This window comes from Microcebus murinus, chromosome 8 (genome assembly GCF_040939455.1).
Source record: "Microcebus murinus isolate Inina chromosome 8, M.murinus_Inina_mat1.0, whole genome shotgun sequence".
NCBI lineage: Eukaryota > Metazoa > Chordata > Mammalia > Primates > Cheirogaleidae > Microcebus > Microcebus murinus.
In genome coordinates, this window is record NC_134111.1 from 95889721 (window position 1) to 95903522 (window position 13802).

General features: G+C 38.9%; 1 protein-coding gene across 1 annotated transcript in view; it reads left to right on the forward strand.

The window, feature by feature from the left end:
• The window catches only part of RHBDD1 (rhomboid domain containing 1), a 124330-nt gene that overhangs the window by 21190 nt on the left and 89338 nt on the right, over positions 1-13802 (forward strand). The window contains exons 2-3 of the mRNA XM_012749476.3: positions 2924-3439; positions 5048-5180. Coding sequence (XP_012604930.1) covers positions 3007-3439; positions 5048-5180 — 566 coding nt within the window. The 5' untranslated portion in view covers positions 2924-3006. The remainder of the gene's footprint in view (positions 1-2923; positions 3440-5047; positions 5181-13802) is intronic.

Genomic DNA, 13802 nt, shown 5'->3' on the forward strand with positions numbered 1-13802 from the left:
GTTAGAATCCTTAGAGAATCAGAGTGAGTTACCTATTTGGTTGAGGGCCAAGATACCTGCATGTAGAAAACAGAAACCACTAGATGAGAACTTTTTCAGCATCCTGTCCCCTAATCTTCCTAGTTGCCCATATCTACCTGATACATTAAATATTTTTTTCTTTCTGCTAAAAAGAAAAGGATCTTTCCTCAAAGCACTTGATTCTTTTTATTTATCTCTTGCATCTTTAGTCTGTGTCTCTGTTACCCTCTCTTTTGTTATTAGCTTTTTACTATGAGCATAAACCAGCCCCTCCCTGTCTGGGTTCATTTAGTGTTGCCATAAGGAAATACCCGAGGTTTTGTCATTTATTAAAAAACAACAAAAAAAGGATTTATTTAGCTCACAGTTCTGCTGGCTGTGAGTTTTTCTTGATCTTAGCCAAAAGGCCGAGAAGCAATGCTGTAAGTTTCGAGACTGGGCATCTGGTGAGAGCCTCAGGTTGCCTCCACTCAGTGGTGGAAGGCAAGTGGGAGCTGGCCCAGGCAGAAATCACATGGTGAGAGAGGCAGCAAGAGTGGGGAGGGAGGCGCTGGGCTCTTTTTAACAAACCAGCTCTCTTGGGAACTAATAAGAGTGAGAATTCATTTATTCCCTCCACCCCCTCGAACCCCTCACTCCCCCCAAGGAGGGCATTAATCTTTTCATGAGGATCTGCCCCTGCGATGTAAACACCTCCCATTAGACCCCACCTCCAGCTTCATGGATCGTACTTCAGTGTGAAGTTGGGGGTGTCAAACATCTAAATGATAGCACTCTCCTTCTTTATTAGTAAGCCTGGTGGAACAAACTAAGTATCATTCCTTTACCTTACTGTCCTGTGGCTCAGCAAATGAGGCTGGCCTATAGCTTTGCTTCTGGGGCAGTAGCTGGCTAGTGGCCAGGAATATCATGGTGGCTGGAGTCTGTGTATTTTTTTCCTCATCCAGCAGGCTGGCTCAGACTTGTCCATGTGGTTACTGGTGAGGGTTTCAAGAGAGAGAGAAGTCTGCAGATCATCTTAAGGTCTAGGGTCAGAGCTCATGGAGTGTCACTTCCTCCGCATTCCGTGAGCCAAACTGTGTCACAATGCCAGCCCAGGTCCAGGGGATGGAGAAGTAGTCATGGACTCCTCCTTGTCCATAACTCCAGTTCACCATTTAAGACCTTAGCCCTGTCACCACCTCGGGTTGAATCAGGCGCCTGTGCTCTGGGTTCCTTGTCCCACTGGGATTAGAGCATTGCGCGGCAGTTGTTGGTTTACTTCTTACGGGAAAGTGAGCTCCTTAAAAAATAAGGACTGTGTTTCAATCCAGGATTTGGCACATAGTAGGTAACTTTTAAAAGCTGGAGTGTTGTCAAAATAAAACATTCAGGCAGCTGATATCTGGCAATGTGGAAATTGGAATAGAAGATAATGTATGCTTATAGCTTAAAACTTGCTTGTTGACATTTAAAAACTTTCGAACAAACTCATTCTAATATATCAAAATTAAATATTTCTTTTTTTTTTTTGAGACAAAGTCTCACTTTGTTGCCCAGGCTAGAGTGAGTGCCGTGGCATCAGCCTAGCTCACAGCAACCTCAAACTCCTGGGCTCAAGCAATCCTTGAGCTGGGACTTCAGGCATGCACCAACATGCCTGGCTAATTTTTTCTATATATATTAATTGGCCAATTAATTTCTTTCTATTTATAGTAGAGACGGGGTCTCGCTCTTGCTCAGGCTGGTTTCGAACTCCTGACCTGGAACAATCCGCCCGCCTCAGCCTCCCAGAGAGCTAGGATTACAGGTGTGAGCCACTGCACCCGGCCAAAATTAAATATTTCTTTAAAAAATGGAAGGGGTACAGAATCCTGGCCAGGAGTCTGAGTAGAAATCATTATTTAATACTTGCACACAATCTTTGTAGGTTTTTCATTAGGTTACAAGTTTGTTTATAAGGAAGACAAGTTATAGTTTCATGACAGGCTTTTCAGAGAAATCATACCTGTTTATTAACTGGTTCATTGGCATTTAGAATGACATTTTTATTTTAGAATATAAAATGAAGGAAGAGTGTCAGCCAGCATCCTGGATGTTACTCTGGAAGACCTGGAATATAAATATTTCTGTTAGAATGGGAAATAGCATATACTTGGTGTGGTCTCATCTTTAACCACTTTGGTATGGCGCTCACTAGCCACGAAACCTTGCCCACAGCTGGCACTGACAGTTCGCACGGTAGTTTGTGCTGTGCATTGACGACGAATCCGTTTTGTTCTTGTGTGATGAGGAAAGCTTTAAATCACTGAAAGCTTGTTTTACTTTACAGGCAGCTTTACTTGTGATGTAAATCAGAATAGGTAACATAGACATATATGTTTTCATTACGTTATTTTTAAATGTTCATAATTTTATTTTGATAAATGAAAAATTAGAAAAGTCAATTCAAAATTATAGTTTTATTTCATTCATATCATAAAGAAATAAGGCAAGTTTTTGAATATTACGATGAATTTTATTCTTTGGTATGGTAAATTTCAAAGCATGGGGCTACACATAGGCCAACATTACATTGTTTACAATAGTATCTAGTACTATGCCTTTTATTATTTTTTGAGCATACAGTACATCTTCTTAATGGATTTTTTCCTTTTTGTTTTATCACTATTATAAGGTGCTGGAAAATGTCTTTCTCTAAAATGCATGAGATTTTCTGATGCAGTGCAAGGGTTGTATTGCCTCGATTTGGAGTACTATTGTAGAAGTTTTGGTATTAATGCTAAAGTCGACGCTCGGCTGTGCGCGTTCATCTGTGGCTGTCGACTATAGTCGACGCTCGTACTGAAGTGGTTAACTGGATGTGTCTTACCGATTTGCTAATTCTTCATTGATAGGTTTTCACATGTGTTTTTTGTTTCAGGTTCAGCTGTTTGTATACCTCTCCGGATACCTAAAACCTGATCACATTTTTCCTTGGCCGGACTGCCTTCCTGGTATCTAACCATGCAGCGGAGATCAAGAGGGATTAATACTGGCTTTATTCTGCTCCTTTCTCAAATCTTCCATGTTGGGGTCAACAATATCCCACCTGTCACCCTAGCCACTTTGGCTCTCAACATGTGGTTGTTCTTGAGTCCCCTGAAGCCGCTGCACAGCTCCTGTCTCAGCGTGGAGAGGTGTTACCAGCATAAAGACTGGCAGCGTTTGCTGCTGTCTCCCCTTCACCACGCCAGCGACTGGCATTTGTACTTCAACATGGCATCCATGCTCTGGAAAGGAATACATCTGGAAAGAAGACTGGGAAGTAGATGGTTTGCCTATGTCATCACCACATTTTCCCTACTCACTGGGGTGGTGTACCTGCTCCTGCAGTTTGCTCTTGCTGAATTTATGGGCGAGCCTGAGTTCAGAAGGAACTGTGCCGTGGGTTTCTCAGGTAAGGCAGACCAGTTTCTGAGGTAGCGTGCATGACGGCAGCGAGGGGCTGTGCCTGCTGTCATTTTATGAGATGCGGTGAGGGAACTAAATGCTGAGTTGTTAGAGGTGCTGGGGCTTGCATCTTGAAGAGGAGGCCTAGGAGGGACTAGTTTTTGCTGTTTTACATTATACTGTATCATTCACTTTTGGACAACCTGGACGAGGCCTGCAGAAGGTGGTTTTGTAGGAGATGTAGTGCTGGAAACATGCACCGGCCCCATCATGGTAGGGCCACAGAGAGACCCACAAGTGTATTTGTAATAGGGAGTTCTCAAGAATGGCAAGTCTGCCTGTGAAGCAGATTCACTGTGCACCAACTTGTCTGACTCTGGGGAGACAGAGCACACTTAATATGCAACAAGTTACGTGAAGCAGATTTGTTACTTACAGGCAGCAAGGGACAACAGGAACCTAGGATTCATTGTGAGCCAGTCCCTCACGGCTCAGAAAACTTGCACTGCAGATGGGGGACCCTGAAAGGCAGTCCACCCCAGCTTACAAACCAGGTGATGACATGAATCACTAGGTGAAGCTTTGAGGGACATCCTGTTCTAGAAGGGAGCTGGGCTGTTTTGGCCAGCTCCCCCTTTATCTTAGGATGTTGCATTTCTAGGACATTCCACAGTTATTCCTAAGACCTATAAGCAAGAAAGTGGGAGAGAACTATGAAGGTCCAAGGCCACCTAGAGAACTGTCCTGCCACGTGCATCCCAGTAACTTCATTAAAGTAAGCATGCTACAGTCTACTGTGGCATGCCCACCATATTTTAGGAGCTAGGGGAGTAACTCTGCATAACTCATCCTATTTAATTCATGCAGCAGATCCATAGGGAGATGACATTATCTTGATTTTATAGCTGAGGAAGTTAAGACACAGAGAGGGGAGGTTGCTAGCTCAAAGTTGACACAGCTCGTAAGTGGTAGAGCTGGGATTTGAACACAGTCTGCATGACATTAGCCTTGTGATGCATTGTCTCTCTTTTTTCTCAGTAATTCTTTTTTTTTACAAATATTTCTTGGGGCTGAAATTGCCTTCAGGATTTAAATTAGGTGTTCTAAGTATTAGAATGTGAAGGGGAGGAGGGAAATAGTCCTGAAATAAGGAAATCAGATCCTTCCCTCTTTCCTCCAAGATGCACCTTTATACATCTCGTTGTGGGAGAAGGAAGAGTGTATGTCCAGCCTTTCCATAGAGGTTAGAAAAATACATATTACTGGTATTTTTTGTTGAGTTAAAATTTATATAGCATAAAATTAACTATTTTAAAATGTACAGTTTAGTGGTATTTAGTACCATTGCTGGTGTTTCATTCCCATTCTATGTGTAATATGTGTAGTAGCATACTGAAAGTCAGTATGAATTTCCTTGTCAAGAACCGTCAAAGGAATGGTTGCCTTGAACATCGTCTTTTTTACCAAATGTTGGGCTTTAAGGAATAGAGTGTGTTTTAAAGCAAAAAATTGGATGTAATTGAATAATCAGTTTCACCTTTTAATTAGTTTTCTTTGTAAATGATGATTCTCTCCACATTTGGATCGTTGATATTTGCTCTTTATTCTCTTTTAGGAGTTTTGTTTGCTTTGAAAGTTCTTAACAACCATTATTGCCCTGGAGGCTTTGTCAACGTTTTGGGCTTTCCTGTACCCAACAGATTTGCTTGTTGGGCCGAACTTGTGGCGATTCATTTATTATCACCAGGGTAAGTGTTTATTCTCAGAGAATAAAAATGAAGAACCCAGTGTTTCACGGAGAAAGAATTGCAGTAATAATGAGGCAACAAATTGCTTTTTACAGTGAAGTTTATTCTTTATAAGGACAGAATTGAGCTTAATAGTTTTAATGTGAGACATTCCTAGGTTTGAATCTTGTCAGCTACTGAGGTTTGTGATTTTGGGGCACTTGTCTTATCTGAGTTGCAGTTTCCCCACCTTTTACGTAGGAATATGAGAAGCTAATATACAGATTTGGGGATCATTAGTAATCAGCCAGTCAGCTAGTTAATTCTAATAACAATAATCCAAAGAGGTACATAGAAACCACATAAAGATAAAAACCTATTAAAGGTATGTTGGCCTAATGCTTTTAAATCACTTTAGCTGTACCTTGTCTTGGCAATAGAACTCTTTAAACAAAAGGCTTTACTCAGAACCCAACATATTAATATAAAATGGATCAACTCTGAACTGTTTGGGGTTGAGAGGAAGCTTGAGGCCATTCCCTCTGCCTTGAGGCTGTTCCTCTGGCTGTGGCTGCCTCAGAGGCACCTCCACAAAATCCTAGGGCTCCAAGGAGTGCAGTTTCAAAACCGCAGATCTCGATGAATCCTTTCCTTCTCTGATGAGGACATGGCAATCTGGGAGGTTAAGGAGCTCCTCAAGCTTCCTCTCAACCCCAAAGAGTTCAGAGAGTTGATCCATATTGGTGGATGCTGGACCTGTGAGAATTCAGCCTCTCGATTCCTGCTGCACTTTCTCCCTTTGGTTCCTTTCTCTGCTTTTTGTTTAGAGAAAGGAGGATGCATTGTGTTATTTTTCCACCTATTCCACCAGGTTCACTTCCCTTAATCTGTATCGTGCAACTGGAAATGCATGGTTTGCTTATTTATTTTTACTGTGGGGACCACGACACTGCAGATGGGGGAGATTCAGGAAGATTCAGAAAGGATGAGGATTTTTTTTTGTATTTTTTTTTTTTTTTTTTGCTACTGTTCTTTTCAGACAGGAGTTTTTGTTTTGGTTTTGATTTATGTGACTGCGTTGCGTGTCTTACCTTATTTTGGAATATTCTCATTGGGCTGTGTTGTGCGTCAGCCTCTGGTCCTTCTTTCATGCTAATCTCCCGTGTTGGGCAGCCATTGGTGGCAGGCCTGTAATTGGCAGTGACGTAGCCCCTGAACGCCACTCATTTGCAATTGTATTGCTACTTGTGGCAGCTCGGTGCAGAAAGCCTAACAAAATCTTCAAAGATTTCTTTGAAAATGGGTCCAGTAATGTCTGTCTCTTACTTGAACAGCCCTCTCCATACCTTGTCACTCACTGCTCCCCTGGCTTGCTCCACATGACTTGGTTCTCTATGCAGATGATGGGCTTTTGTATGTAACTGGCAACTTTAACATTCATATGAAAATCACTCCCTCTGGTACTTGAACTTGTATCTTGTGATGAATCCGATGAATAATGGTGCTTTTAATACTCTCAGGCAACTGTTTCTGAAGAGCTCATCATGCATTTTATTTTTTCAGCCCCCTCCCCCCCTCACCTGGAAAAGGCATGGTTGCATCTTTGTGTAATATGCCTATTCTGTGTAGAGTGACCTGATATTCTCAGTCTGGGAATTAAGTGAAATTTCCTGTCTTTGATGTTTAAATGAATAAGTCTTTTGGTTTTTAAGACTTGACTGCTTTGAATGAAAACTTCTAATTTCCGAGCATCTACTTATGCCTGCGTCCAAATAAAGACTGAGCTAAACCCTGATCCAGGAAACCTGAGGAGTGACTGCTTCTTTGGGATGGATCTTGGAAGAATGGGTGTAACCAGAGCTCTCTTTGCTCTGTATTGTTATTCTCTTCGTGGTTGTCAATTAGAATTTTCACTGGGAAAACACTGTAAATCTTTAGAACAAAGCCCGCTTTATTGAGGGACTGTATGGGCTGTCCTTTGGGAGGAAAAAAATATCTGCCAAAGCAAACGGTTTGGTGGACCTCTGTGTTTTCTGAAAGCCTTGGAATTAGTAATTTCCCGCAACTATGGAGTTTTATGAAGGAAGGCCACTCCAAACAGGCAGCTATTAGACATTGTAAGGGGTGTGGACTTAACCACCAGAGTGAAGTCATCACACTCATTACGTGGTGCTTTTAGTTTTCTCAGTTCTTGTGTGTATTAGTTCAGTAGTGGCTCTGCCTCACACTGTCTATATCTGTTTCCCTTCATGTCCTGGGACCCTGTGGGGTGGTTGTGTGGAGGAGGAGTCTCTGCTCCAGAGGTGGCCCAGGAGGGAGACTTGCCAGCCACTTTAGGAGGCACCTCCTTCACAGGTGGTGAAGACTCAGACTCACAGTGTCAGCCACCTGTGTCTGGGCCTTGGCGTGTGCATCTCCCATCCCTTTCCCTGGGATGCTTTTTATTCTTTTCTCCTTGTGAATGCCTGGTTATTCTAGACCCAAATCAAATAATACCTATTCTGTGCTGCTTTTTCTGAATTCTCCAGGCAGAGTTAATTACTTGTTTTTGTCTATATAGTGTTTGTAGCTATCTCTCCCCTAAGCACTTTCTCCTTCATAATTTATCCATATTTTTTTACTTTTTATGCTGTGAGCTTCCTTAGGGGCTGTTTCTTATTCATTTGTGTATCTTAATCATCCGCCTGGTGCATATAGTAGGACTTAGTAAATATTTGTGGTTAAATGGACATAAAGAACATCAGTGAAGGACCTGTTGTTTTCATGGGTGCTTTTTGGCCTGAAGTCTCTTGCTAGATTCCTTCATTGACCTCTGTCGGGTAGGGCTGACATATCATTGTTTTAGAACACAATATCAGAAGTGGAGGCAGAGAGAAGCAGTAGAATATGTAAAATTTATATAACCACTGACATTGCTAGTTAAGAACTGTCAATATGAACTTTTAACTCTTTGTACAAAGGAGAATGGTTACTTGTCTCTCTTATTGCTTTCTCGACTGTAAAATCCATGCCCTATATGGGATAGAATTCCTTAGGTGGCATGAAACTGCCATGCTACTTTGAGTTCTATCTTTGATCTTGCGTACATTTTATGTTAAGGTGCTTCTGATTTATTTGTCTAAAATACAACATAAAGGACAGTGTTTGAGGACTTGGTGGAGAGTAGAGTGAAAAGAAAAGAGAGAAAAGAATAGAGTCTTGGGGACAAATCCATACTGAGATACTATTCCACTGTGAATCATAACATCACCTATCAAATAATGGGCTTTAAAGCAATAGTTTTCAACTATGAGTTTTAACCCATTGAAAGGACATGAAATCAATGCAGTATGTCACAACTGGCATTCCAAAAACAAGAAAAGAGATATAGAAATATTAATGTAGCATATAGAAAGTAGTATTATTTCAAGGAACTTTGGTTTCAGCTCTTTTTATATATATGCTACGTCAAGTCCAAAATGAGTTTCTATGTGGGACACGGTACAAAAATTTTGAGACATGTTGCTTTAAAGCAGCTACTAGTTGCTTAACCTAGAGTTAAATGTGCAGGTAGGATCAGCATCATTTATTGCCTTCAGTGGAAAAGAGATTGTCAGGACTTAGATTGTTAGGACTTTGGTGGCAATGAGAACAGGCTGTGATCACAGATTTCTACTAATTTATTGTCTTTTGTTAGAACAAGTACTGTTTGTTCACAAGGCTTACTAATGACTGTGCCAGCTCTCACGATAGTTGTCTGTGTACAGAAATGTGTGCTAACAGACTCAGACTGCATGTAAACCAGAAAAGCTAATAACAGTTGTTCAGTTATAAACAAAGTTATTAATAAAACCCTTTGAAAATGCAATAAGGAAGGGTTATCTAGAGCAAAGGAGGCAGTGGGGTATAAAAGTTAATTAATACATTTTCCCAAGTGAAAGTATAACATTCTTTTCTAAACTTTTTGAAAGGTAAAAGTGTTTCTGACATCTTGGTAGAAAATAAAAACCAGTGGACATAGGGTCACAATATACATTGGGAGTTTGTATAAACAAGCAAATAACGAGTATGTAAATCCAGAGATACCCAAATTTATCATTCTTTTGAAGAGAAAGCTCTTTTAACAAAAATGTTCTGATGGATGACAGCTCAAGAAGGAATTTTGGTTTTCTCAGGGTTTGGTCAGCATCTGTGGCAGCTCTTGAGAGAAGGCTGCTATCTGGGATTTAGGTTTTGTAAGGATGGCCTAAGCTGTTTTTCAAGAAGTTATGCCAATTTATAATGTCATTTTGTCAATTTTAGCAGAGATTGGCCCGTGTGTGTATATACACATTTGTTTATTGTCCAGGGTGAGCCTCTTCTGAAAACATGATTTTCTGTTTATGTTGTAGGATAACATCTTTTGTCTGTCCATCTACTGGGACTGTTGCATTTTTCTAATAAGCTTGGATAACAAATGTATGTAGAATGATACTCACCCTCTGTTTTATTTCATGGAAACATATTTCCCCAGCCTGTTAGAGTTCAGTTTAAATCAACATTCCTGGACTATCCCAAACAGATTTGTGAAGTAGGGGAAATTATTCTTCTGCATTCCTTGGATGTCCATTTATATATTTCCTCCCTTTCCTCTTCACAGCCTCCCATAAAGGAAAGTTATTTGAGTCATATCAAAGAGTTAGTTAATTTTTCCTGTCTCCCAGCAGGGCTTACAGTTGAACAGAACTCAAGATGAGAGCAATATGTCACCCAAAACAATGATTCCCTTAAGTTAGATTTTATTCGATGAGAATGAGAAATTGAGGCAGGGACTTCCCCAGGGAAAGGGCGTGCATGGATCATCTCTCTGGCCCTTGAGTCCAATGTTGTAGAGAGAGAGAGAGACCTAGCCCCGTCCTGAACAGCTGGACAGAGTGATCTGCCCATTTCCTGACCACAGTAGGAAGAATTTAGGGCTCATAAGAGGTGCATTAAGAACAGAAAAGATAATTTTCTCTGACTATTGAGTTTTCTTTGCTTATTCTTTTTTAAAAGCTCCAGTATAACAATTTCTTTTTAAAATTGGTTCAATTTACATAAACAATTAAAACTGAAAAGAAAGCAGTAGCTAGATGAAAAGATAACCTTGTTTCCTAGCTCTGAATTGAAAGAATGACATATTCATTAGAGAAAAATTGAATATATATAATTATATGATGAACAAAACAAAATGCCAGTATCTTACGTAGAGAAAATTACTATTATGATGGCATTGTACTCTCACATATCCCTACTCTTGTATACAATTCTATCTTCTATTTTTTGCATTTAACATGTTATAAGCACAGGTCTTCAGAAGCCTTATTTTTAATAATTGCATAATGATTTCTATTAGTGCATTCTCTCATTTACTAATCTTACATACTAATTTTACTGCCTGATCATTCAGATTTTAAGTGGGAATGTCTGTCAGAGCATTATTTACAAGACTTGGCTCCCAAGTCTGAATATGTCCTTAGAGTAGAGTCCAGAAAAACAGTAAGGGTTTGAACTATTTTTGTGACTCTCCATACATATTATCAACTTGCTTTCTGTAAGTTCATTCTGGTTTATAGTCCACCAGCAGCATATGAAAGTGCTCACTTCCCTACTTCCTGACCAACCTGAATATTCTAAGTTTTTTGGAAGTTTGACACATAACAAAAATTTTTTCACTGCTGGTACTTACAATGCTTTTATTAGTGAAATGGGAGACTTTTCATTTCCTTTTTATTTAGTTTTATTTCCTTGTCTGTGATTTGTCAGTTTGTGCCCCCTTTGTGTTTTCAAGAAGCTGTGATTATTCATTGTTAATGAGTTGTGATAATAAATACCAAGTGGTTCTTATTAGATCATATATACTAACAGGCCTTAACTACATAGTATAATTTTAGGTTCTATAAGCAATAAATTAGACAATACTTATGAGAAGTTTCTTTTTTGCTGATGTTAATGGATAAAAGTTCATTCTAAACCATAGCTAAGATACTGAAAATAAAGAAATGATATGATGTGTAATTCTGGGGGAACATCAAAGACATGAGCTTTATTAATGTAATTTAAATGTGGGCCACATGTGGGTATTTTTGTCCATTTGTTTTTTTACTTCAAAATAAGATATGTGCAGTGTGCATAGGAATTTGTTCATAGTTTTTTTAAAACTATAGTCCGGCCCTCCAACCGTCTGAGGGACAGTGAACTGGCCCCCTGTTTAAAAAGTTTGAGGACCCCTGCCCCACACCTAATTTTACCTATTATTAACATCTTAACATTAGTATGATACTTTTTTTTTTTACAACCAATGAACCAATATTTATATATCATTATTTTTTAAAGTCCATACATTATGCAGATTTCCCTAATTTTTACCTAATTTCCTTTTTCTGTTCCATGACCCCAGCCAGGATAACATTAAGTCCTCATGTCTTCTTAGGTTCTTGTCTTAGTCAGCTTGGGCTGCTGTAACAGATACCATAGACTGTGTGGCTTAAACAAAAGAAATTTATTTCTCACAGGTCTGGAGGCTGGAAGTCTGAGATCAAGATGCCAGCATGGTTGGTCATTGGCCTCTCTTCCTGGCCACCTTCTTACTGTGTTCTCACATGGCACAAGCTCTCTAATGCCCCTTCTTATAAGGGCACTAATCTCATCATGAGGGCCACACCCTCCTTACCTCATCTAAACCTCATTATCACCCAAAGGCCCCATCTTCAAATGCCATCACATTGGGAGTTAGGACTTCAACATATGGATTTTTGTGGGACACAGTTCAGTCCATAGTAGCCTCTCTTGGCTGTGACAGTTGGCTTTTTAAAAGTTTTAATGAAAAGTTACTAAATGTTTATGTGTATGAACATTAACTCTCATTTGCCCTCACGTGGCTCAGAAACCGTGCTCTGTTTGCCACATGGCATTATTTCTAAGCAAGTTTTAATTTAGGTGCACGAACACATATTGTCTTCTATAATTGTTCAGGCTTGGTATGGTTCCATTTAAAAGTGTACATGTCTTATACAGAATTAAACCACATGGATATGAGAGATTTCCATACCAACCAGAGCACACCAGCCATGGAAGGCTCCTGCAATCTGTAAATTACTCAGACCTTGTTTAGGGTTTGTTTTGCTCAGTTGGCCAGCTCAGAAGAACAGAGAAGAGCAGTAGGTAGAAATGAGGAAGCTGCTGTTTTTCCAGTTGAATACGGAGTTGTCTGGAATAAGGTTCACTACCCAGGTTGAAACTAATTGGCCATCATACTGTGATATAATTGTGTGTGTGTGGATGATAACACCTACCTAATCTGTACTTAACTAACCAGGCTTGTTAATGATCAATTTTGGTGACTTAGTAGACAGGTGCAAGACTTGGGTGTACTGTGTTGGATGTCTTAGATAATGATGACTGGAGGTTATTTTTAAAAGGTAAAATTCTTAAAAATTGAAGAAAAGTCCTATGTCCTGGGTTAGTAGGTGATGTCATTTAATACATCGAATTAAGTAGAAGAGCCCTGTGTAATGTGTTTCATAGAAAAAGGGTGGGTTTTCTTTAATATGAAAAGTTAATTGCAAATGTAGCAATTATTTTGACTTGATTTTTTTTTCTTACTAATATTTTTTCATTAAAAAATAATGAAAGCCAGTAAAGCACATTTTATTTCCCTTTGGAGTATTTAGAATGTACACTTTGGCCCATTTGGAAATTTTTTTAGGAGACACTATTGGAGATAAATGTTATACAATTAAATATTCACTCTCAACTAATAAGATGATAAATCACATCTCTAGAGATTTCTGATGTGTTTACTTAATTCTTCTCATTTCAGTATAAAGAGGAATGTTTTAAAATAGAGAATTTTTATATTTGCTAATTTTCCCTTCCTCTTCTGCAGTATTAAGTGATTTTTAGTTAAAAGTCATGGGAGTTAAATAGGCAAGAGTACTGTTTTCCATTTACATTCAGGTTTGGTTCAAATTATGCAAAATGAAGACAGTTGGTGCTATGAATTGAAATCATTAGTACATCAATTATTCTGTGATAACCAGCTGAGAACAGGCTGCAGACTGCATAAATGTTCCTTTCATTTAAAGTTGGCTTCTCATTAGCTTATATGAGAGATAAAATAATTTGATTCTAATTTATCTCTCTTTCAATGGACATTGTTCCCCTCTGAATTCAAGAGGAGAGCATTTTAATTTTGTAGTCATTTATAATACACAGGTCAAATAAATAAGTTTTATTTCTAGCAATATATGTCACTTCTATAATTTATATTACCATAGTTTCTTGACTCTAAGACACACATCTTTTTAGGACATAATAGGCCACAAACATGATAAAGATAACATCAGAAATCAGTAGGGAAAATAAGGGTTACTTACAAATCATGCTTGAAGAATTTTTAACCATTTGGAAGAAACTAAAGTTAGAGCTTTATGTCAGTATACTCTTAAAATAATTTCTGATGCTGAGAATATATAATAAGCAAGATCTGAAAAATATCTAAGAAGATATGAGGGAAATTTAAATTTCTAAACATAAAAACAAGGAAAACAATCTCAAAGACAAAAGTAACAGACTTTTGTCAGGTCCAGATATATTATAAATTAAAATAAAGGACAAAAAATTAGAAATAAATTAGAAAAAAAG